Genomic DNA, 25,863 nt, shown 5'->3' with positions numbered 1-25,863 from the left:
TTTTGAAAACATATGAGGCGATCACACGAACAAATCGGTAACCACCTGACAAGTACATGGTTTGAGCCCTAGGACTCTATTACATGTATACATTTTCCTCTTCCCTCTTCATCCCCCCATGAGGAAAACCATGATACAAAGAGATCTTCTACTTCATGGGCGAGCCCGTTTGTAGAGGCCTTCCCCCTCCGGAAGATCACCTCATTTCTGTGTAGATAGATTCCCTAGAGCACTGTCAGTGCTCGGCCCCCTTCTTCTCTATGTCTGCAGACCGATCCTCTGCATAGACTCCCAAAAGGCCTCCTCTGATGACGTGTTCACCGCCAACTGTGCTTGGGTGGCCCAAACTGTGTGTGCGAAAGGGCATCCAAAAAATAAATGATTACAATCTTTGTCATCTCTCCTGCACAACACGCAAACTGTCGGGGCATTTGGATATGTCCTCTTGAGAAAGACTTGGGTCATTAGTTTCTTTTAGAGCAAGAGCCACCCAACAATCTTGGCCTTAAGCAGAACCTTAAGATGCCAGATGGCTCGACACACCTGGATCATATTTTTGTCTTCCTTGTTGCCCTATCGGATCCGTGCATAGGCTTCCCCCACTGAGAAAGGAGCTCTTGTCCAATCCCAACCATCTGATCCCCCGGGTTAGGGCAGATCTGATTTAGAGCTTGTTGAAAGCCCAAGAAATCAGTTATTCGTTGGTCTGACAAGACACCTTCAACCCTCGGATTCCAGGTACTGTCCCAGCATTCACCTACTGTAGCGTCAGGGCATTGTGCGAGTGAAAATAACCAAGGGAATGCTCCTTGCAAGGGACTGCGCGACGACCAGGGTTCTATCCAAGATTTAAAGAGAGAGCCATCGCCTATTCGGACCGAGTAGAACTCCCGGACCTTGGGGAAGATTTGTTTGAGGCCTTTCAAGAATGCTGACGACCCCTTTACTGGGGCTATTTTCTTATCCTAGTTTAATCCCCGACCGTACTTGTCTCTCAAGATCCGCATGGTGAGGTCATCGCTTGGTGAGAAAACCTATTCATGTGAATGAAGAATTTTCTGAACAAAAAGAAATCTTTTATTTATTGGATTAACCATACTACTACCATTTATTCACTCTCGTATGCAGACTTTGTCTGTGCCAATAATGAAAGAGCCTTAGTAAGATATGAATATGCATCTTGAATGTGGACTGCTCCCACACAATGCAATGAAGTAGCTGTTGCTACTCTAAAATGGCTTTGAGAAATAAGGCAGGCTCAATATTGGTGTTGATGATAACACTTATTCAAGATAATCAAAGGCCTTTTCAGTAGTTTCATCCCATTTGAAAGATTCCTTCTTGAGTAGGTTCAGGGGAGTGTGGGTCTTAGCAGCAAGCTCTACCATTTATTCTAATAGTAATTGGTCAGGCCTTAGAATCATTGCAAGTGCTTGTATTTGGCCAATTTTGTGTACTCTGGATTTTGTAAGCATAAATGGAAACTCCTTCCTTTGTTATGTAGTGTCCAAGATAGATGATTTTGTCTACATGAATTTTCATTTGTTGGAGTTGATCCATAGATTGTTGTACTACACAAATTTCAAATACTAGTCATAAATGATTTCCATGCTCTTCATGATCCTTTCTATACATCAAAATGTTGTCAAAGAAAACAAGTACACCACAGCGCAAAGGTTGAATATTGAATTCATTAATGATTTAAACATCGCTGGCATGTTAGTTAACCCAAATAATATTACGCTCACACTCGAAACGCCCTCAATAAGTCATGGATGCGAGGAGAGCAGGACTGATGGAAAGCAGGATGATGTGAAATTTTATAATTTTTTCTATCAGTTCTCAAGGTCACTTTTTGGTAGGTGGGAATATCCGAATGAATGGATAATAATAGGATTGGCATTGGGTATGAAGTGAATTCTATGATCTGGGATTTGCTTGGGAGTTAACATGAGAAGAGATTCAAAAACAAAGGATACATGCTACATAATTTATCAATATAATGAGAAATTTGAACTGATAATACCATGACAACAAGGAATTAAATGTAGAATGCAATTATTGATATTTTTTTGAAAGAAAAGAGGGAAGATCACCTGAGATAGGTGATCAACCCATAAGCAATGCTCGGTATTAAATCTTGCACTACACAATTTCTTGGGTAGTGTGATGGGATGTATCTCTCTAGGGAAAAAATCCTCTAATATTTTGAACTAGGGCCAATTGTTTCTTCCATAATATATGGGGACTAAGGAGGTCATTTTTAGACATAAATAATCATGAGGCTGCAACCACTGAGGCCAGAACCAAATCTAGTTTCCCCCAAAGCCAGTGGCAAAAAATTCCGGGGAACTTCAAGTCCTTGGATACAAAGAGAAATGTCCAGACAAAATTAATTTAGAAGTCTTGATGAAGCTATCTCCAAACATAACAGTAAAATATTGATCATTTACTACAAAAATTGGTAAGCCAGCAATGATTCAGGGATTAATAAAGTTATGCATGGCCGCCTGTCTATAATCACTATACCTTGCATTCACAACATGTTACTGATAAGTTTTATTCAAGGAAATACATAAGAAAGAATAAGAGGGCGGTCAACAGCCACTGTTGACCAAAAATATCAACCAAGACAAGAGTGGGGGTGTGTCCCTATTAATAAAGGTTGAGCAGACCAGGTAGAGACATTCTTGTTTTCTTGACATTCAGGTTCGACGGTTATACTGCCAAACAAGGCCAGAGGAGCAGGGAAAGGAGTTGGAGTCAGGTCTTGATCCAAGCCAGAGCTTCATCGAAGCAAGAGGTTGTCCCGATCTTGATCGAGGAAGGAGCTTCACCAAGGAGCGGAAGCCGTCCAGATCTGATCGAGGAAGGAGCCTAGCTGGTGAAGCAGAGGACGTCCAGATCTTGTTATCTGCCTTCCCTTATCGAACAATATCATCGTGGAACATTGTGGCATTCGGTCAATTCTATCAACTATTTTCATTGATACAATATTACCATAACAGTTACCCTGTATCTTGAGGGACTCTGGTGATGCTCTTTTCCAGCCAGAATAGAGATATATGCAGAATAGAGATAGCCAACTAGATATTTGGGTAAGTGGTCCTTGAACTGACATTATTAATTTCTTTCCCTAACGGCAATTTATGGTCATTTTCAAACTTTTCTTATGTTGATGGCTCGGAGCAAAGCGATTGTTACAAAAATAGCATCATTCTGTATCTTTTTCTTGTTGATGATATGAATCTGCCAACCTCATATAACAATGCCTGTTGACACTGCCATTGCTAGTTTGAGCAGGGGTCAATGATGATACATGTACTGCTGCTGGTTCCATTGTCATTTTCCCTTTTCTTTGAATGATTAGTCCCATGGGAATATAAATAATTAGTCACAAATGTTTGATAATTTATCTGTTCACAAGAGAATTGGGTTGCACAGGGGTATGCTGCCAAGCTCTACATAATGCTTGCAAGTTCATTTCAGCCCTTACAAATAAACCCATAATTTTCTCAAGGCCACAAGGCCTATAGAAAAATACCCCAATTTAGTTTTCTGGTATTAATCCTTTGAGGAATGCACTTTCCTAACTTCTAGAGCTAGGTGAGGCAAGTTAGCTGCAATACATTCGAACTCAGCTTGGTACTCGATCGCCAGACTTGTTTGTGGTAGTTCAAATAAATCCGGCTGCATAGAATGGTCAGATAAGCCATATTAGCTGGAAAATTGTTCCTTAAAGTCCAGGAAACTGGTAGTGCCAAAATCTTCCTCAACATAAGGAAATCAATCCAATGCTGTATCATCCAAATGCAAATCAACAAGATGCAGTTTATCCTTAAGCATTGGTGTGTAATTAAAAAAACCTTGAGTTTGGTTGAAAAATCCAAAAATGGGTAAATCTCCTCGTTTAAATTTGAAGTCGTTATTCACTAAATGCTTTTGTGATTTCATGTAATGTTGTAGGCGATTTCCATCAACTTCTGAGTTGTTTAGAGCATGCAACCCTGCATTACAAGAGGTTTCTCCAACTTTGGCATTAAGTGCAGCTAACTAATCCATAATGTATTCCACGAAGTTTGTCATCCTAATTTGGCCCTTTACCAAGTTTCAACCGTAGCTTTCAGGACAGCCATAATTTGTGTAGGGATTTCTCACTCTGATACCAGTTTGGTAACATTCTATCAAGATCTATCAATGTAATTGTAGCAATACAATTTTAAGTACACTTTTCTCAATATGCCCTTAGTAGGAAGAAAGTAGTGTAGATCTTAATCAGAGTGAGATGTGAAGTCGCAAGAATAATAGGTAGGGTAGCAATGCAAAGAAGATGACAGAGCTAGGCCCATTGCACCACCAATGCCTCAGAAAACAGCCCTAGAACCTTCCAAAACACAGATGGTTATTAACACCAACATTGTGCCTCCCATGGGCAGAGTAATTGATAGCACCATAAGGAGGATGGTCTTCAAGCAGAAAATGGCACATCTCTAGTCTTTGTGCAAGTGAATATGGCTGATTAGAATCCATGCTTGCAAAGATGTTGGGTAACACATTGCTTCCGCAGATTGTTCCTTCATTGACAACCACAGAAGCACCTCTGGCCAACCCCCTCTCCACCTATGGCGTGAGCTCTTGTTTCACTCACTTGCAAAGCCCCTCCCCCTAATGAGTTTAGCCAACATTAGCCTAGAGGACAAACTCGCTAGGGCCACTACTCCCTGGTGGATCCTCACCCATCAAGCCTATTGAGAACGCACAGGATGGGTCTCATGGCACCAGCCCTGCCTGAGTTTTGGGCCTTCAATCTTGGGCTTCTTGGGGGCCAACCACAATGACCTTGTTTGGTGACTTATAATCGCCCCCCTTGCCTAAACCAGCCTGGGATGCAACTCCAACTTGCGACCCTCAGCCAACAACATCAAGGCCTATTGAGGATTGATTATGGTATGACACAATCAACTAGGAAAAGACCCCTCAGGTCCAACATCCCCAAAACCATGCCCCACCACTTTTATAGACCATATTGAGGATCCCTTTACCTCTTGTTATTCGGACAGCCGCTGCAGCCTAGTGAAGACAGAAGGGGTTGCCCAGCATCTACTCTCCGAGACACTACAATATATATAACACTGCCTGACCCCCCCACCCTTCTCTACGGGACCAAACCAGCCCTTTTTGATGGCTCCAAAAAGTGGAGGAGAACTTTTGTTGGTACCCTGCTGATGACAGTGCTTGACAGAAGTTGCTCAAGGGGTGTTTCATGGCCGATGAGAAGGATTGGTTCTCCTATTGCAATGCCACGAACAGGCTTCTCAATCGATAGGATTTCAAGGAGCAATTCATTAAAAAAATTCTATGGATCTATGTAAAGCAATTCACTATACACATAAACTTCAAAATCTGGCACAGTTGACCAGTTCATCGCCCAGCTCAAACACTTGCAGGCTCTGTTAAAGGGGCCAACTCAAAAGTAAATTTTTCTTTGAACTATAACAAGGGATGAACACCCAACAAATCGGTGAGCCTCCCATCAAGACCTTACAAGCCCTTTACTCACTTTTCAGTCATCTTCAGAACCTCCCTTCATCTTCCGTCGCTCGCGAGGACCATGCTGCCTTAAGTCCTGCTTCATATATAGCTACATCAGTAGAAGCCCTTCTTCCTCTGAACAACACCTTGTTTCTATGCAACCAGATGGCCCACAACACCGTGAGTGCTCGGCCCCCTTCCTTGTTTCCTCTTCCTTCGTAATTCTGTGCCAAATCCCAAAAAGCCTCTTCAGTTGTCACTTTCATCCTTGAGAGTATCTGGCTGGCCCAAACCGTGCGAGCAAAGGAGCACTCAAAGAAAAGATTCTTGCAATCTTCTTCCCCATTCAAACACAGCACGCATTGTGACAAAGTATCTGGGTATAACTTTTTGTGAAAGACTCTTGTCATTAATCTTATCCTTGCTAGCAGCCACCCAAAAAACCTCACCTTCAATGGGACTTTGTGGCCCATACGAACCTGCATGCACTGACTAATGCCATGTCTTCCTCTTGCCCGTCTTGGATCATCGTATAAGCCTTCTCGACCGAGAAGGGGCCATTTTTCCATGCCCAACTGTCTTCTGGTCCGTCTTCTGGTCGTAACTGAAGTAGGGATTGCTGCATATCTATGAACTGGTCGTAACTCAAAAGTACAAGTAGAAGTCTAACACTCCCACTCTCCCACCACACCAGCTTCCCAACATGATGCCGCCTTGCAGAGATCCTCTCTTCAACACTCAAGCAAAATATACGACACCCAATGATTATGTCACGCCTTTGCTTCATTGATCAAGGATGGGCCTCACCCATGAGTAAAAAGTGCACAAAGCCTAGTGTCTCTATCTCCAGTGCAACGACAAATTCACTCTCGAGCATCTCTACAAAAAGAAACTCCTATTCAATTATGTTGACAAGGACACAGATGCGGATGATCTCACTAGTGTAGCTTGAAGACAAACTTATGATAGGAAAGGGGAGGATTGATATAATCCTCACCCAACTTCAGGGGCATTTGGGTATTTTTTTGGGAATCTTTTATATTTTTGGCCTTCCCTTTTAATATAATAAGCACTCCCTCAGGAGGACAGAACTGAATTGACATTGAACTAGCTTGAATTCCCCGGGCCTCTCGTGTCCATCTCTTCTTCATCTCTATCTCTCGCAATACCCCGCCCCCAAGGTTGCCTTCCCTTCTGCATTTCTTCAGTCGACTTCATTCTCCACTCAGTTTCCCTTTCCTAATTAGATTGAGAACATCAGCTCCACCTATTTTGCATCTATGAGTAAGTACATCATGACACGCCCATTGGAGTATATCAAAGGTCAACCCCATTGTTTTTGGAGCAGATTTGAAATGACAGAGATGAATTATTACAGTTATCAGAGAAGGTGAAGCTAAATCTGTATCAAAATGATCTTTGGAATTATTTGACCAATGTTCAATCGTCAATTCACCATTTTGACAACTTTTGTAACCACACCAACTAATATTGACCACAAGCAACTCAAAATATGAACATAAAGAAAGCCGTAGGCAATACTACCCGCTAAAGAAAACAAGAATTGAAAAAATATATTACAGCCTAGAACTCACCAAGCTCCGTTTTCAAGCAGAATCAAAATCAACCCTCCAAGCATATATAAAAAACTCCTACCCAATTAAATTATAAATTACACACCTTGGCTACAGCCTAAATTGGAACGTGTTTCTTATCGTGAATGCAGTTCCAACCTGAGAACTTATCGCCATGTCAGCTCTTTAGCGGGCCCATCCCCCAGCTCTTTTTTTTCTGACATGAGCGTCAACTGTTCAGGGTGGAATTCTTTGTCTGCACGTTTTGTCTTGTACGTTAGCGAAACGAGAAGAGAGGGAGAATCACGAAAGGAATTTCCAATTCTGAAGAACAGTCCCATGCAATCCTAAAAAAACGATAAAAGTTAAGGAGCGATCTCTTGGCAGGCAGATCCAAATCCAAAGCCATATATTCAAAATTATCGCAAAAAATACACTTTTGTGATGATTAATACTTATATCCAATTGTGGGGGGCGCCAGACTGAGAATTGCGGACGTTCTGATGGAGCTCAAGCAGATTTATCAACAGCTCCGAGGAAATCAACGGCTGCACAAGCAGTCCGCAGGGGGGAGAGATGAACCTTGCGTTCAAAAGGCCCAAATCAATCAGGAAAAAGGGAAAACTCCTCCACAATCGGATCCGTTGACCATCAAAAGCAGGCCTCGCAGATCGATCCTCGATAGATATATTTCGAGGAATCGATTGGGCGTCGAGGAGGGGGGCCTTTCCCGGTCATAGTATGAGGGTGAGGGCGCTGGGAGAGACTCGGCGGCGGCCATCCGAGCCACGGGCCGGCATAGCGGAGGAGGTCTCGCTGCGCTGGAGCTCTCCTTCTGCAGCTTCTGCCGCCATGATCACGAATTCCATGGCGAATTGCAGAAGCCGAACGCACAGCTCCAATCTCCGCAGCAGCATCTTCCTCTTCCTCTTCTTCTCTCTTCTTCTCTCTTCTTCTTCGTCTTCTTCGTTCTTCGTCTTCGGGGTCGTTTTATAATCCCGTTTTCAGCTTCGTTGATGAAAAAAATATAAACTATACGCACCGCTCCGTGCGTGTCGCTGAGTACAGGAGGACGGAGATGGCGCCCTTATAGGCACGCGAGGGGGCAGATTTTCGTTGAGCGCCAGGGTGCCGGTCCGTAGCGGGGTGCACGTTGGGAGGCGCTTTTAATCGGGTCGGAAATGTGTCCAGATTCATCGGGGAAGTATTCTACGGCCCCCAGTCGCCCGAGCGGGTCGTCGTTGTGGGGCCCACGCCAATAATATCAAACTTCGTTCACCCTCAAATGGGCTAAAGTGGGCCTTCTATTGGGCCCACCCTAATAATTCCCAGCCGTCTTAATGGGCCTTAGTGGGCCTATGAACCGACTCAGTATCTCTCTCGGAGCACAATGCACGATCCTCTGGACGATGACGTCGGACGGTTTTCGTCCCGTCCCACATCCCATTTCTTCTGGGTGGTCCAGTTACAGCATTAGCACAATATACTGCTTAAATATCAGCTATAGCCTTTAGCACAGTTGGTCATAGAGGTTTTAAAATTTGAAATAAAATTATAAAATGAAAATTTAGTACATTTGTCCCACGTCCCATCCCACGCCTCGCCCTGGACGCTTTTCTTGTCCCAAAATGAAAAAATCATCCCCTCCTTCCGGCGGACAACTTTGTGTTGTCTCGTCCCGCATCCGAGGCCTTGGATGGGATGGTTTTTCGTCCCTGGGACAAAAAAGGCATCCCGTCCTCGTCCCCACACTCTTTCTCCGTCGGATTAAGTGGATAATAACTTAATATTTTTATTAATTTATTGCTACACTGTCCGAAACGCCTGAGATCAACCAATCATCCACCCAATAAGGGGAAAAAAGAGGAGAATTAGCTAGGTTTAATGATCATAGTGTTGTGTGATTGACATGACATAATGGTATGGGCAAGTGAAGGTTTCTCTAGCCGAAGTACAGGTTCATGAGATACTTGGTCGGGTTGAAGTGGGCCAGGATCACTGCAAGTTAGAACAACACAAAGTTAGAGAGAGAGAGACAACAAGAAAAAGTTGGAGAGGAAGAACATCACAAAGTTAGAGAGGGAGAAAGCATGAGAAAGTTATGGAGATATACAGAGAGATAAAGATAGAGTTATCTAGATAGATCGATAGGTAGAGAGGTATAGATAGATAAATGGATATACATAGATAGATTAAAGAGAGATGTACTCACAGAGAGGGCAGAGAATCAAGACCAGGCCAACAGGATACAAGAAGAAGGTGGTTTTCTCCAGAAAAGGCAAAACTGCAAAGCAAAAAAAAGAAAATAAAAACACAGGGGGCAGATCACAAACAACGGAGATACTTCAATCTGCGGATAAAAAATACTGAAAAAATGGAAAAGTGGGTCCAGTCCACTTGCCATCGTAGCCAAGAAAGTTGAGATAACTGTAGTAAGAAAAGGCCACCATGTAGAGCAGATTAGATAGAAGAAGAGGGAAGAAGCCGTGGGCAACCAGGATCGGTGACAGAAAGTACTGGACCACTGCAGACAACATGAAACTAATCAGCGAGAATATTTAGCCACGGTGGCGTTCGACTGCCAATGTTTTGGATTGACACCAACAAAAGCGAGTTGTGCTATAGATATGTCGCAACACGCAACTTTAGAAGTGTAAGCAAAGAAAAAAATATATTTAACAACTAAATGGATTTGCAACGGAAATTCCATTGTATCCATCATTGTCTCGAAGATTTATTTATTTTGCTCAAGTTTTACCGTAAAGAAGGATAAAGGCTGGGAAATAAGAGTTGCAGTGGACGTCAAATGCATAGAGCCTGCGAGAAAGAAGATGAAGTGTCAAAGAGATGCGCCCATCATGATCAATATTTAAAATCAGTAAAAGTTTGTCATTAATGAAATATATGGGTTTTTAACATAAAATGGAAAAGGATGGGGATTAAAAGGAGGTAAGGTAGATCAAGATGAATTTATCAAGTAACAGGTAGGCGAAAAAATAGGGGAAATAAACACCAGAGATTTTGTGACGTTCGTTTTATTCTACATTAGAAAAATAAAGCCATCCAATTATCTACTTTGGAATGTCCGGTGCGCAAGCATCGGAATCTTTTCCAACATGGGCATGCTAATGATTTTACCAGTGACAGGGCTATAAAAAGGATTCATGAAAGGCTAGCGATTTCGCAAAAAAAATTCTTCTTTACTTGAATGATGAAAAGTTGCAACCCGGAGCTCGGCAAAATCCTCATCCCCTAATATTTTGACGTTAGGAATAAATTATCACCAGTCGATAAATAATTAAAAGATAGATGGAGGTAAAAAACAGAACCAAATCTGCCTTACATATTCTAGAAGAATTGCAGAAATAGGGAGCGTACCATTCAACACGCTGTTCTACGACATGGCTACTTGGGGACTCCTCACGAAGATAGGCATTTGTCAAGAACCTGGGAAGATCATCAAATCAGAAAAATATCATTTTATTTTCAAAAAAAGTATTTGGTAGCGCTCTCCACATCAATGCTTGATGAAAGCTATTGCGTACACATTTCAAGAAAATGAGCCACATCAAATTTTGTGCATTCTAACCCCAGAAATAAGACGGAAAACTATAAATAGGTTCAGGCAAAGATTATGAGATAATACTCTTACCAAAAGCATGTGGCCAATAGCCCTCCAATCACAAATAAATGTACAAAAACCACAGATATCATTGTCAGGGTAGCATGGGCTGCACTTTCTGAGTACCTGTGATTCATGCAAGATCAGAAAACAACACATTATTGGTTTACTGCTTCCAGTGAGAACAGATGATTCGGTGTATTCTAAAGAAACATAACATGATAGGAGATCCCAGAAGCTTACGCTGCACTGTACGCTGCAGTGGCAACAACCAGAAACAGGCCGAAGATAACAACAAATGCAGGATCATCTCGAGCCCATTGGTTCTTCGTTTCTGGAAACATTAAAAAAAATCTCGATTCAACAGCAACATTTCTACAGCTATCAGGAAAGCTAAAAAAGGCTGGTATAATTGGCACAATTTAGAAAGAGAAAGAATAGAATCGGACTTCTGCAGGCTGTTGATGTGAGAATTCTGCAGAATGGCCGGACGGTGAATTAACTCATTATTTTTATATTTACAATCATCTCTAAATTAATATAAGAAGTATATCATGACGTGTTCTAAATTAAATCTAGACTAATGTAGTTTCCTTTTGCCCCGGCATCAATTACACCTTTAATAGAGAATAAAAATTACAAATGCTTAGGCCTCCATTTACAGATTTATCAAAATTTTTAAAAAAAGTTGTGTTGGACCCTAAAATTATTTGACTCTCTCAAATTCAACATGACTTTGCTTAAGCGGAAACTTACGCTTGTGGTACTTTGTATGCTGATAGCTGATTCCAGGGTCCAGAGGCACATGCCATCATTAAGAGAAATTTGAATAAGATACGGGATGCATTCAGCAGGACATAAATAAATAAACTGAACTTCACATCACATCTAACGACAAAATAATAAAAAGGGAAAATTAGGCTCCGGTACTGAAAAAAGAAGAATCAATGCGATCAATAATCACCACAAGTGAATCAAGTAAACTTTGAAAAGAATGCTCTGTCTAAGTTGACGAAGATAACACGAGAGCTTATAGCTGACTAGTTCGATGACGCACAGAGAGAATAAGCCCAATGTTCCAAATATCTCCGGCATAAAGAGAGAAAAACGTGATGCACTGACAGGTAGTTATTTTTTTCTTCTTCAGTTTTTACAGTTTTTAATAACTCTATCAGGAAAGAAAAAGCGGGAAAAGTATAGATCGGAGAGAAGAAAAGTGTCCTTCACAAAAACATATATCTCATAAATGTTTCATTACAACGATCTTTGGTCAAGATTAACGCCAAAAATGTACACATCTGCTTGCTTCTAGTCAGAGTTAAAAAACAAGAACGTGTGAAGATGAAATTTTAAGGACTGATATCGAACAAGAAGAAGAGCATCTTTGCTAAATTACATTAAGGGAAGTAACCACAAACTTCCAAGCACTATAAATTGAGAGTCCTAAACGAGCCGAACCCCAGCCGCTAATCTATCAAGTACTTCAATAATCAGCCGCTGATCTGTCAGACAATTTTTTGGGACTATTATTCGTTAACACTTAAAAACAATACTGAAATACAGCACCGAGTGTTTGGCATAAACCACGCTTCAAAATCGATCAGTTCTGAGGAATTAAGATAGATGCCTATGGTTAATCTTCCAGAATTAAGAGAATTCCAAGGAGATAAATGGAGAATGGAAGTACAGTGCAGTAGTCTTGCCACCAGAACACACAGATACAGCTCCAAGTCGGATAAGAAATCCTCAATAATGAATTCATCCATGATTCTCTATTACACTCAGGGAATATGCACCTTTATTGATCCAGCAAAAGGTTAGGACCATCTCCTGTCCTTAATAGGACTCTACCAAACTATTGCGATGGACAAAAAATAGACAGTTGAATTTGGGACTTTCTGGGCGACCATGTACCTGTGTTGCACACTGGCAGTTTCTGGATATAAAGGCAAAATACAAACCACCTGGAAGTAAGATATGAATTCTTATTGTAGAAAGAGAATGGGATGAATGGTATGGAGCCCCCAAATGTAATTGAGTTTTACTCTATTAACTTCTCCCTCCTTGAATCCTAGGGAATCAGGATCGCCTAATCTCCCTGCTCCTTTTCCTCCATTCCATCTCTATCGCTTCCACACTCCCTCTTCCACTCTCTCTTTGTCTTATCTCTCAAATTGGATTTCTATCCCCACTGAATGGATTTCTATGATTCTGAAACCAGACACTCTGAATCCTGGAAAATAAACAGAAGAGAAGGATCTGAAATTTCATGAGTGAAAAAGGATATCGCATTTTCGATCACTAAAATTGGCTAACTTAGAGAAGGACTTGGTTTCCGCAGCGACATAATCTTCCCTAAATGATTCTGAGGAGAAAGTTTTCATCAAAACGTCAATTCATGAAAATTATGAACTAAAACCAAAGTTCACAGACACATGGCCCCGAATAGGTGTCAGCAGGCGCTGTCTCTTTTTATATTCTTTCCAAGTCTGTAACTCATCCTATTTCATAACTACCCTTATCAGATCCGTTTACTTCGGATCCCCCATATCCGGTACTCGGAGAACAAAATCAATGTAACCCAGTATAAGTAATAGCTAACCAGTGTTTATCATCAATAAAATATATTTCTTCAAAAAGAAATAATCAATGAAGTATTTCTCTTCTTGTCAAGTCCTTTCCTCAATTGCTAGGGTCACAACAGGCAGAGAAGGAAGACAGTGAGATGGAAAGTCTCAGCTGCCAACGGCTGGTAATAAATAACACTACTCTAGAGGTTTCAATGAGAAATGCGGAAATCACCGAAACAAATGAGCATCATAAACATCATAACATCATAAATATGCAGTATCTGTTTTCGTATTCGTTTCCTTGCACCTCTCCATCTTAAGTAATATTTAAAATAGTAATATTTTTACCTATGACAACTGGATCTGGATATAAGTGGAGCCACTGGCCGGAATTCCAAAGTTATTGTAACTACATCTTGCTGGAACAAATGGGGAGGTTTGTGTCTACCCATTTATTCCAAGTGAGTTTGCGCTTTTCTCTTTTACTGTCTAACTTCACGCGACAGGCTCCTCCCACCACGCTGTTTCTCTTTCTCCTGATCTTCTCTCTGTCTCACTTGTCAGTATAGAATTTCTACACGTCCCATAGGGCTCAAGACCCTACAATCAAATAATTATCTATTGATGTATCCAGTCACGATGTGCCTCCTTTGCCTTGAAGAATGAGTTCCTAAGCGGCCCGAAGCCAACAATGCATGCTAATACATCAAATAAAGGCAAACCTGGGTATACACTTAAAAAAATAAATTACAACAAAAATAAAGATGAAACAAAAATAAACATGAAAAAGTGTTTCAAGTTTTAAGAAAATGCTGATTAGAGAAGTCGATACGACACAACTTTAAAAAATAGTCAACATCACAAACATATTGACACTATAATTCGAGTGAAGAATGTACTTGCATTGGTGGACAGTTCAACTAAAATGAACCATGAAATTCACTTCACCAGCCTAGAAAGGATTATCTGGTTGTCGAACACTAGGAAAATATATCTAAGATAAATTCTTAACAAAAGTTAAAGTTAAAGTTAAAAGTAGAGAGTAAACACATCTGAGAACGTTTAAGAATACGTACACAACTTTTGGCGACGTGCAAAGATGTAGCATTTGCCAGAATGTGTACTCGAAATCCATTTGTTGCCACTATAATCAAACATGAAAAAAGTATGAGGACATTGAGAAGAGGAAACCGACACTTCCCCTTCAGAACCACGATTTGAACCCTTGTACAAATCATTTTGGCGGAATGCATGCTAAGAGTTTAATTTTTTACTGGCTTTACAATATGATCTAAAAAGAGAGAATGTAAAAAAGGATCTATACATAATTGATGAGCGGAAACATAAAAGGGATCTATATCCCAATAGAGAATGTAAAAAGTTTTGTCATTGTTTTCCAACAGATTGATCATTAACTACAGATATATAATTCGAGGTGATTTCTCTCTATTTTGAGGTAGTCATTCTAAAAAGCCTCTGGTCGGTCGAAAAAAAAGCGATCTCGAGAAGTAAACATACGGCAGAATAACCAAAACATACACCAATGAACGATGGACGATAATTTCTATACAGAACATACACACAAATATCTACAAATTGTCTTGATCAGAGAAAAAAAACTAGAACAAAGCGTTAATCAAGACAGAGATTCAACGAATCAACAATGAAAAGCGGACAGACAGACAACCTTCACAATTCGCCGAAGATAATGGGAGAACGTCGCGACAGGCCGTTGACCGGAGGGCGGTCGCCCTCTCGACGACGTCGGAAGCATCACCAAATCGATCAATCACCACAAAATTTGACACAAATCCAAGGAAAAAAATTCCCCTTCCCTTCTTCTCTCACATTCCTCCCCACACTCTTCCCTCTGTCTCTCTCTCTCTTGTTCGTTCTTACTTCTCCCCCGGGATCCAGCCCCGGCCGGTCCGGTTTAGCACGCCTCCGGTCCGTCAGAACTGAACCGGATCGTCATCCGTCCTAATCGTCCTCCGTCCCGAACATTTTCTTAAAAACTCTAAAAACAGATTTTAAAAATAACAATAATCATTAATAATAATAGTCTGGCCCAATTCTCTACAAAACTTAGAAAAACCTATACTGACATATTAAAAATATAAAACAGGTTTTTTCAACCGGGACGAGGGACGGGACGAAAAATTCGTCTCGAGAGGACTGGACGGGACGGTTTTGATATCGTGGAACGAAAAAAGCGTCCTGTTCTTCTTCCCGTCCACCGTCCCCGTCCACGTCCGGAACTATCTGAATCATTATTTTATAAAGGGTGAATCGATTTGCCGAAATCGATTTGGGGGAATCGATTCGAGAGAAACTCTCTATATCCTCTTGCGGGGAGAGGGGGAGGGGGTTTTAGCACAGTCGCCGTGGCTCGATATCCGTCCTCTTCCCCTCCGCGAGAAATCGGCCATCGCCGCCGCTCCGCCGCCGATCCGCCGCCGTCTCCGCCGCCGAGCACGCCGGAAGCTCAAGCGGCGGCCCGTAGAGCCGCCCTCTCGAAGCTCTTCAAGCGGCGAAATCCATGGCTCTCCATCTCTTCTCCATCCCTCCCCCCGTCCAATCCTCGGCCGCAGGTAACCCCATAACCTCGCAATCTTCCCCTTCCTCGGCCAAATCCCCCCGCCATGGCCCCCTCCGCTGCAGCTGCAGCGGCGCCGCCAGCCTGACGGCGACGAAGGCGGCGGCGGGCAGCGGAGGAAGCCGGGGCCTCTCCGCGGCCAGATCCAAGCCCAGGGAGATGATCCTCGGAAACCCTAGCGTGCGCGTGGAGAAGGGAAAGTACAGCTACGAAGTGGAGACGGTCATCGACAAGCTGAGCAGCCTCCCGCCCCGCGGCAGCATCGCCCGGTGCCTGGAATCCTTCAAGAACCGGCTCTCCCTCAACGATTTCGCCCTCATCTTCAAGGAATTCGCCCGGCGGGGGGACTGGCAGCGATCCCTCCGCCTCTTCAAGTACATGCAAAGGCAGTCTTGGTGCCGCCCCAACGAGCACATCCACGCCATCGTCATCGGCGTGCTCGGCTGCGAGGCCCTCCTCGACAAGTGCCTTGACATCTTCGACCACGACATGCCCGCCAACGCCGTCCCCCGCTCCGCCCTCTCCTACACCGCGCTAATCAACGCCTTCGGCCGCAACGGCGACCACGCGGCCGCCCTCGCCCTCCTCCAACGGATGAAGCGGCCGCCCGACTCCGTCGCGCCGACGGTCCTCACCTACAACACCGTCATCAACGCCTGCGCCAGGGCCACGGAGGTGCCCTGGGACACTCTAATTGGGCTCTTTGGGCAGATGCGGCATGAGGGAATTCACCCTGATCTCGTCACCTACAACACTCTGCTGGCGGCCTGCGGCAGCCGGGGCCTCGGCGACGAGGCCGAGATGGTCTTCCGCGCCATGAACGCCGCCGGGGTCCTCCCCGACGTCGTCACCCACGCCTACCTCGTCGAGACCTTCGGCAAGCTCCGCCGCCTCTCCAGAGTGAGTGACCTGCTCAGAGAGATGGAGGAGGAAGGCAATGCCCCCGAGCCCGCCTGCTACAACGTTCTCATGGAAGCCTACGCCCGCGCCGGCGACGCCAAAGCCGCCGTCGGCGTGCTCCGGCAGATGCAGTCGGCTGGCTGCACCCCAAATGCTTCCACCTACAGCGTTCTGCTCAATCTCTATGGGAGGAGTGGCCAGTATGATGACGTCAGGGAGCTGTTCTTGGAGATGAAAGTTGGGACTACTGAGCCTGATGCTTCTACTTATAATATCTTAATTCAAGTGTTTGGAGAAGGTGGGTACTTCAAGGAGGTGGTGACTCTGTTCTATGACATGGTTGAGGAGAAGGTTGAGCCCAACATGGAGACATTTGAGAGCCTGCTGTTTGCTTGTGGGAAAGGGGGTCTTCATGAAAGTGCAAGGAAGATACTGTCATACGTGAATAGTAGGGAAATTGTGCCCAGCTCTAAGGCCTTTAGTGGAGTTGTGGAAGCTTATGGGCAGGCCGCGTTGTACGAAGAAGCCATTGTTGCCTTCAATACTATGCATGAAGTTGGCAGCTTGCCGAGTTTAGAGACTTATAATTCGATGACCCACACGTTTGCACGTGGTGGGCTTTTCACTGAGGCTCGTGCGATTGTTTCGAGGATGGATGATGCGGGAATTCAGAGAGATGGGAGTACTTTCAATGGCTTGATCGAGGCGTTTTGCCAAGGAGGGCAGTTTGAGGAAGCTTTGAAAGCGTATGTGGAGATGCAGGACGCCAGATTCAAACCAGATGAGCAGACGCTTGAGAGGGTTATGAATGTTTACTGCAGCGCTGGACTGATTGAAGAAAGCCGAGAGCTATTTTCGGAGATTCAATCGCTTGGCAGCGTGCCCAGTGTGATAGCATATTGCTTGCTGTTGTCAGTTTATGCTAAAAATGATAGGTAAGTTTCTGATTATTTTTTTAAAAACTGTTTAAACTGTCTCACGTTGATCTGATGATGTCTTTGCCATGATAGGTGGGATAGTGTAAACCAGTTGCTGGAAGAAATGAAAACGAACAAGTTCTCCAATGCACACCAAGTGATTGGGTCCATGATAAAGGGTGACTATGATGACGAATCAAACTGGCAGATGGTGGAATATGTTTTCGACAGATTAAATTCGCAAGGTTGTGGTGTCGCTGTACGATTGTATAATGCAGTCTTAGAGGCACTCTGGTGGTTGGGTCAAAGGGCACGAGCTGCTAGAGTGCTCCAAGAGGCCATTCGACGTGGCCTTTTCCCTGAACTGTTTCGTACAAATAAACTTGTGTGGGCTGTCGACGTTCATAGGTATTGCTGCAGTTCTACTAAAAATTGGAATTATTTATATTCTCTTAGTCAGCATAACTGAGTTGCTATTGTTTACTAGGTTGTCAGTTGGTGGCGCTTTGACTGCTATTTCAATGTGGGTAAATGAGATTCATGACAAACTTGGTGTGGGAGATGACCTTCCTCAGCTGGCTGCGGTTGTAGTAGCGTGAGTGTTATTTTCGTTTACCCATTAATTCGTCAAAATTGACAGTCTTTTACTTGTGGATGTTTATCACACTCTCTCATATTTTCGGTATTTACTTGTATAGATCCTCTTCTGTAGAAAAAATATTTATCTTATTTTATCACTTGGCTGTTAGGTCGGTCTTCCTTAACTATTGTTGTTGGTTTAATCACACGCTGGTCGAGTGGCTTAAACGACACGTACCAAACGGGGAGAACATATACATGTCTGAACCTAGTAAACGACTGTAGACTGGGAAAAAAAACTTGTGATTCACAATAGATTTTTCATTCATTATTTTACTGTTGGATGTGCTCTCGATTTTATGAGATGGCCTGAGTTTTTTTCTCTCCAAGCGCAAATATGTTTATATTCACGATTTCTCCAAATCCCTGTGTCTCAGGTCCACCTCTTTTCTTGATTAAAGCTCCCTGTTTTATTTTTTACATACGTTTTTAAATTGGATTTTCTAGTCTACCCGCACTCGTGTAGAAATTTATTTTTCTGATATACTTAAAGTGGAATGACCATCATTCTTATCTTGAATGACATAAATAATGAGAAGCCAAATCTAATAAAAACCATCATTCATTTTCTCGTCGTTCATCCTGCATATCGTGACCCAAAGTTTAATTTCTCCATGGGAACCATCACCATGTTCTTATCCTGTTCTGTTTAAAGCAGACGCGGCGAGATGGAGAAGAGCTCGGCGACAAGAGGGTTACCGGTTGCAAAGGCAGCCTATGAGTTCCTCAGGGGCAATGTGCCATCTGCAGCGTTTTCCTTCTCTGGCTGGAACAAGGGCAGGATCATTTGCCAGCGTTCCCACATCAAACGGCTCTCGCCCTCGTCTTCCGATTCATCTCGCAGTGGATCGGCGAGTAATCAGCTCATTTCGATCACTGATTTGGTGCTTCCAAAGGCCGGAACAAGATTATACTCGACCGATTCTGAGAATATTTCTGTCGTCGCCGTCGCAGACCAGGCTGCTTCATCAAGGGGAGAACTTATGGCTGCTGCGCCTTCATGAACTTGGCCAGTTTAGTTTTTTGATTCCCTCAGAATCTCGCGCGGCTGGAGCTCACTGTTTGGAATATTTAGCAGATGTTGCAACGGCGATGGAATAAAAATTTCAAGGTATGGCTGAAAGCTTTTTAGAAATGGGATCATCCGATTCTGCATTTTTCTGAATTGTGATCCAGTGGGCATGTCTCTGATTTTATCCTCTTCTTAAAAAAGGTAATGTATTTTAGTGATCTGTTAGATATCTGTCAACTGCAGTCCTGACTATAGTTTCCTTTTTCAGTCCTAATTTCATATGTTCAGTTTTATTATTTATCAGCTTTTATTTCTCTGAATAAGAAACTATGAAAACACGGCAAGGAAAACCTTAGAGCCGTGTCTTATATCTTTTTCTCTCAAGAAAAAAGAATAGTTTAGAGAGACAAACGACAGCGGACAGAAGCAGACAGACAAACGACAGCGGCAGGATGTTGCGGAAATCAACGGCCAGGATCGGACCGACGAATCGGACGGCGGGGATCGCGACCCAGTAAAACGACAAAAGCAAGAGCGTTTCTCCTCTCATAGAACAGTCCAAGCCCGCGTAACGACAAGGCGTTGTCGTTTCCGAGGGCTCCGTCCGTAAATAACCCCAAATCCAGGGGCGATTTCCATACCCCGGCTTCCTCAAGAACAAGCGTAGGAGGAAGACCTCGTCTTTCTGCGCAAGAAAGATCGAGAGAGATGAAGAGGAGAAGAGAGGAGGAAGAAGAAGATGAAGAAGAAGGGAAGATGGGGATTGGAGAGGATTTGCTGTTCGAGGTGTTGAAGCATGTCGATCCGGGAACGCTGGCGAGGGCAGCTTGCGTTAGCCGGCAATGGCGGCGAACGGCGGAGGACGAGCGGCTGTGGGAAGCCGTCTGCGTGCGCCACTCGGCCAATCTCGGCTGCGGAGCGCACCAGCTGCGCTCCGTCGTCCTCGCCCTCGGCGGCTTCCGCCGCCTCCACGCTCTCTACCTCCGCCCCCTCCTCCTCCGCCCTTCTTCCTCGTCGTCTCTCCGCTCTCTGCCCTTGGACGCCGTCTCGGGGAGATCTCCGCCCCCCTTTGGGAAGGCTCGCTGGGGCAAGGACGAGGTTCATCTTTCGCTTTGTCTCTACTCTATTCGGTACTTCAACGACGAGATCAGCCGCGCTCGAGGTTGATCTTGCCGGCCGCAGGGTGGGGTTTTTAGGTTTGATTCCTTGCCGGCGCCATTGCATTTCTCTCTGAGTTCTTGGGTTTCGGTCCGGCCTTGCCTTTTGCTTTCTCAGAGATGATCCAATGGCGTCTGTGCCTCCTTGTTCTGCTCCTACTTTGTTCGATCGGTTCTTGTTGCCGCGGATTAGCCCTAATTTATCATGCAATCTCGCTGCGTTGATTTCTCTTGTATTCGATTTCCCTTGGGGAGATGAAAAGCCCGGCATTCCCGAGATCTCTGATGAACTAGGATGAAGAAATTATTAGCCGGTTGTTGATCTATGCATATTAGTCCAGGTATCAATATCGATATTTTTTCTAAAACAAAACCGGAGAATTCTACAATCAAAATATTTTCTATATAGACTAGATTCTTCTCATAGATAATCACTAATATCTATGCCTACTAGTGCATAAAATGATTCGGGTTTCTGTGTTTATCCAGCCGGTTGTTGATCTTTTCCATTTTGTGGAGCCGTTTCGTCGAAATGGGCAAAATACGAGATCTATTTATTTTTTTCAATTTTGAAGACATGAACTCTTCAGAATAAAAGATTTGCTTCTCGGGTCAATGTTCAGTGTAATTCAGAAAGGAGATAGGGAACTAGTACATTCAGTTATACTTGGTTGGGAATTGCGGAAACATATTTTCAATGTTTAACATAAATAGTCCGCTGTATACATGTATTATGTCTACCGTAAAAATGTGAATTTTTTGAGGAAACTCTAAAAAATTTAACTTATACTTAATCTCAACAATGTTGAAGAAACAATGCGAATCAACTTTCCATCATGTAATTTTAGCTCTCAGATCATTGGGATCGATTAGCTTCCTTGTGACGTTTATGTTTTCGTGATCATATTTAAGGACATATTTCATTAAATTTAACATTAGGAACAGAAAAAAATTTATCTAAAGATAATTAAAAACTCCACAGCTACTGCGAATCGAGATATAAGACAATGAGAAATACATTTTCATCTCATTTCCCGAGTAATTGTGATTGAATTAATTATTAAACGGAAGAGTTGAAACAAAAAAAACTGGTGTGTCAATTTCATATTGGATGATTGGTTCCGCATCAATTGGCTGGTCAAAGGACAATTTCACGCCCACTTAACTCTTTTCTATTAGTGTTATTTTGCAGAAAAAAATGATCTATTTAAAACCCGGTAATAAATTAAAATTTCAGACATGATTCCCTTTTGTTCAATGGGCTCGTAAAGTAATTTGATTTTATGGCCATGTATTCAATGAGCATTGCACTCCATGCAATAAAAATATATATTTAAAGAAAAAAAATTACTTCATGATCCTTATAAGTATAAGGAAATATCATTTAAAAAGTTATTGGGGTTTATGAAGTACCATTAGGAGATCTCCACTGTAATGTTTATGTTTAGTTACTTCATAATGAGTTGATCAGCAGTCTTCTGAAAAAATCTGCCATCGTATAACTAGGCGTGCTGATATTTTGGTGGCCAAACACCCCCTCCCCACCATCTGAAGAGACATCACCACCTCTAAAGAGATGGCATGTGGCATGACATTCCATCATCGACAACCCTCAATTCAGGATCTAAACTTTATTTATTATTAGGATTTTATTTAAACTGTTAAATTTATAGTCATTTGTCTCTTTAATAAGGCTCTATAAATAAGCCAATGCTACAATAGATCATTTTGTTATTCTTCCAAAAAGTTTCCTTGAGTCTTTTCCGATTAATAACTATAAAGCTTTTAATCAGAAACTTTTCTTAATGCACAAGATTTGTATAGTGCTCTTCTTTTTCTTTCTTATCAATAAGGGATTAACCAACCATGCTTTCACTCGCAGGTTGAACTGTGCAGAGCTGGAGAACCGTTGGGTTCTTTTGGATTAATTGATTGTCAAACAATGATTCACATATTGAAAATCACATAAATCAAGCTGGGTTAAAAAACTAGAGGTGATCATATCGCCTTTGTATGGAACTGGTTCCACTCTCACTCTACTCCCTAGAGTATCTTCAACTGTTCACTTGTTTGGCCTCAAGAAATATCCACGCAATCCATGAAACTATGAATTTGTTTTTGAAGTTCTTCAGTTCTCCTTCAAGATCTGGTTTATCATCTCACCATCTAGTCACACTTGTGTCAGAGAGTATATGAGAAGGGGGGATCCCAAATCTGGTATTTTGGATATTTACATAAAATGTCGTATGATTTATGTGTATCCATCAACGTTCATAGATATTATGGGTGTGACCCTCAAGGCCCATGTATCAGATTAGTTAACACCTTTAATGCCCTTATAGTGTTTATTTACTATACCAACATACATATTAATTAATTAAGGATTGATTTAACCCACTCGATAGGCTCAGTTTCTTGTCCATGGAGGGGCCATGCTACCACTAGTGTTTGCCCGTCCCAATACCGGTACCAGATGACGGTATGGGGACAGATGCTGTATCGGATACTGGAAAGGCAATTTTCCGGTATCCGCTCATTCCGATATCCAGATATCGGATATCGGTATCGGATATCGGTATCGGATATCGGTTGCTACAGTGCCGATATCCGATACCGATATCCATATCGATGTCGAGATCCGTCTCCGTCTCATGGGGAAGGATGACGATATCGGATATCGGGTGTGGATATCGGTTTTTGATATCCAACACCGATATTTTTATAAAAATATCTTTCATTTATTATAAATGAGTGAGATAGATCGCTTATCGATATCGGTACCGATATCCGGCATCAGGTATCCGTCTCCGACTTCTGGATATCGAAAACCAATATCAGGCATCCAGTATCCGCCTCGTCCCTCCACCTTCGGTATCCGATACCGATATCCGTCTAACCCCTTATAGACGAATATCGACCGATATCCGATATCCGATATCCGGCACCGTCCCATTTTTTCCCGGATATCGGATATCGGTTGGGCGAACACTAGCTACCACTTGTACTCTGGACAATATACGCTAAAGTATTAACTCTCGTGTCGAACCTTTATCATTATCGACACCCATATATGTATAATCTAGCATCTGTGAGACTACTGAATGACTTACTATATGTTTCACCATAAAACCCTGGTCTGTCATTCTAGTTAGTTCTGGTTTGTAATGAACATTAGTGGAGAAACTCTTCTCCAAAATATCCCCTACTCTAGCCAGAACATTTGATGCATCTTCTTCCTTAAAATAGTGTCCTCTAATAATGAGGGCAAACAATCACATAGTTGTAGTTTTATTTATACCCCAACTGAAACTTATTCAAATATCTTGATTGGGCACTCATACGTTGTAGTCACACCATAGAGGCCCATGCATAAGACATCTTTGGTGTTGAATGTCTAAGGACCTCTTAATTAACTGTAACATTAGTCAACCTTATTGATGTTTAGGTATAACGTCATTTAGGGATTACCCATGGTCTTCCCTTAGTTCAAGTCTCATAGTAAGTCCCAATTAAGTGGTTTTATGTTCCATTTTAATTTAGACATAAATAAAAATGATTTTAAATTAATTTTTCACTTAATACTATATAAATTCTACAGTACGAATTCAATCCACAATGAGGAAGCAATTTGATTTTGTAATATTTCTAACGTTGGTAATAAAAAAAATAAGTTTGAGAGTTAAAAAATTAGGATATTTGTATTGGGATGTATACAATTATATTTCAGCATGAAGGTAAAAAAATGATTAAATCTGTCCAGTATAATTCATCCTAAATTTATATAATATTATAAAAGATAAATGTATACATTAGATTTTTATAATTTTTTTAAAATTAAATTCAAAGAAAAGATGACTAGAAGTGATAAATAGTATTTTGCAGATTTTTATATCTTTTTAAGGTGTAGAATGAAAAATACTAAACATGATTTAATAATATTTATTTTTATTCAATTTTAAATGCTAAAAAAATCATGATCACCTTTTCGGTGGTCATTTCTGGCACTTGGCAGAGGGTATGAACAGGGTTTGAACCCAGGTAAAGGGATCCTAGATCAAGCTAGAGTTAGCCAAAATTGTGTTGTGTAGAAAACATAACGGGATGGGGTTCCACCTAGATGGATTTAAATTTCTAACAGTATTTGAATGAGATTAGAATGAAGAAGACTTGGGATAAACTGTTTAATGAATGTTTAGATTATAGAAAATAAAGGTAGTATGGAAGGTTTAGAGAGAGAAAATTTTATTATAGAGAGAAAGGTAGGCAATGGAAAATCAGAGGAATTGGATGGGGATGATGGTGAAACTTCAGATCTAGGTTTCCTGATTATTGATTCTTGTCTCTTGAGACCCCAATTTCTCTTCCTAAACTTGGATCCCTATAGTTTTCTAGGAAGCATTTTTCTTAAGAAGCAACATATGAGCAAAGGATGAACATTTCAAAACACTTACTTAAACCAAGTTTAACACCCATGATCCTTGAGAGCATTGTCCTATTAATTAGCGAATACTAGATTACATCCAGAATGAGGTAAATAAATAGAGAAGAGAGAATACTTATAAATAGGGAATGATCTAAAATGTCATTCTATTTTTTCCTATTTGGCTCCTTGATATTCCTTTCTCTTTTCCTATTGGTAGAGTTTGAGTTTCTCAAGCTCCTTCATTTGAATTTTGTGGTCCTTGATGAACTAAAAATTAGGGTTAATTACATGGTTTAAGGTTTCTTATGAGCACAAAGGGAGTAGACGTAGAATTCATATAGAGTAAATATTGAAATATTGAATTTTCAATTAGTTATATTTTTTAAGGATATATATAGGAATAAAATTTAATAAAAGCAAAGTAGTGAAAATTAATTCAATATAATTCTAGGAAGGTTAGAAAATATCTTTCCTGATCTATTATAATTTAATAGAATAATTTTAGGAATTTTTATGAGAAATAATAATTAAACATAAATAAATTTCCTGACCAACAGTAACACTGCCAAGTGATGGGAAGTTGGGCCAAAAGGTTGGACAGAACACAGTTTACTACTGCAGATTGTGGCTGAAATGGCTGCAGAAACCTAGTGTTGAGCAACAATGAATGGGTGAGGTATGGAGGCAGAGATGGTGGTAGCATGAGGGATGGTTAAAACCTATATTATTATGGACAATGATAACTTAGGAAAAGGATGAAGATTCTGAAAAAGACGAATATTACAGTAACCTCATTGTCATGTGTTCAACAAGATGATTGGTACTTTATCTTCAGGGGTCTTGATCTGAACATCGCTCCAATCTTTTTTAGCCAAAACTCAAGAAAGGATCAAAAAGTGATTTGAATGAGCAAATCATTAA

General features: G+C 41.8%; 3 protein-coding genes across 4 annotated transcripts; 2 read left to right on the top strand and 1 right to left on the bottom strand.

Moving 5' to 3' along the window:
• Positions 1-8,936: 8,936 nt before the first annotated feature.
• Positions 8,937-15,187, bottom strand: LOC144702947 (UNC-50 family protein). The gene is made up of 10 exons (XM_078574978.1): positions 14,986-15,187; positions 14,375-14,442; positions 11,485-11,510; positions 10,972-11,062; positions 10,759-10,854; positions 10,485-10,553; positions 9,865-9,923; positions 9,508-9,630; positions 9,319-9,390; positions 8,937-9,104 (listed from the first exon to the last, which is right to left on the bottom strand). Exons 1-10 carry the CDS (start codon positions 15,070-15,072, stop codon positions 9,049-9,051), a joined length of 747 nt encoding a protein of 248 aa, XP_078431104.1. The 5' UTR covers positions 15,073-15,187; the 3' UTR covers positions 8,937-9,048.
• Positions 15,188-15,633: 446 nt separating this feature from the next.
• Positions 15,634-19,634, top strand: PTAC2 (plastid transcriptionally active 2). Of its 2 annotated transcripts, none has more exons than XM_078574957.1 (4): positions 15,634-17,729; positions 17,805-18,119; positions 18,199-18,306; positions 19,006-19,634. In XM_078574957.1, the coding sequence occupies exons 1-4, from the start codon at positions 15,838-15,840 to the stop codon at positions 19,352-19,354; spliced, it is 2,664 nt and encodes an 887-aa protein (XP_078431083.1). In that variant the 5' UTR covers positions 15,634-15,837; the 3' UTR covers positions 19,355-19,634. The 2 variants fall into 2 exon arrangements, with proteins under 2 accessions (XP_078431083.1, XP_078431088.1); XM_078574962.1 differs by having other exon boundaries at positions 15,636-17,729; positions 19,009-19,634.
• Positions 19,635-20,028: 394 nt separating this feature from the next.
• Positions 20,029-20,755, top strand: LOC144702941 (F-box protein GID2-like). The gene has a single exon (XM_078574970.1). It carries the CDS (start codon positions 20,071-20,073, stop codon positions 20,527-20,529), a length of 459 nt encoding a protein of 152 aa, XP_078431096.1. The 5' UTR covers positions 20,029-20,070; the 3' UTR covers positions 20,530-20,755.
• Positions 20,756-25,863: the final 5,108 nt, after the last annotated feature.

The sequence above is a fragment of the Wolffia australiana genome, chromosome 1 (genome assembly GCF_029677425.1).
Source record: "Wolffia australiana isolate 7733 chromosome 1, ASM2967742v1".
Classification (NCBI taxonomy): domain Eukaryota; kingdom Viridiplantae; phylum Streptophyta; class Magnoliopsida; order Alismatales; family Araceae; genus Wolffia; species Wolffia australiana.
This window is presented reverse-complemented; position numbering and strand designations above follow the sequence as displayed.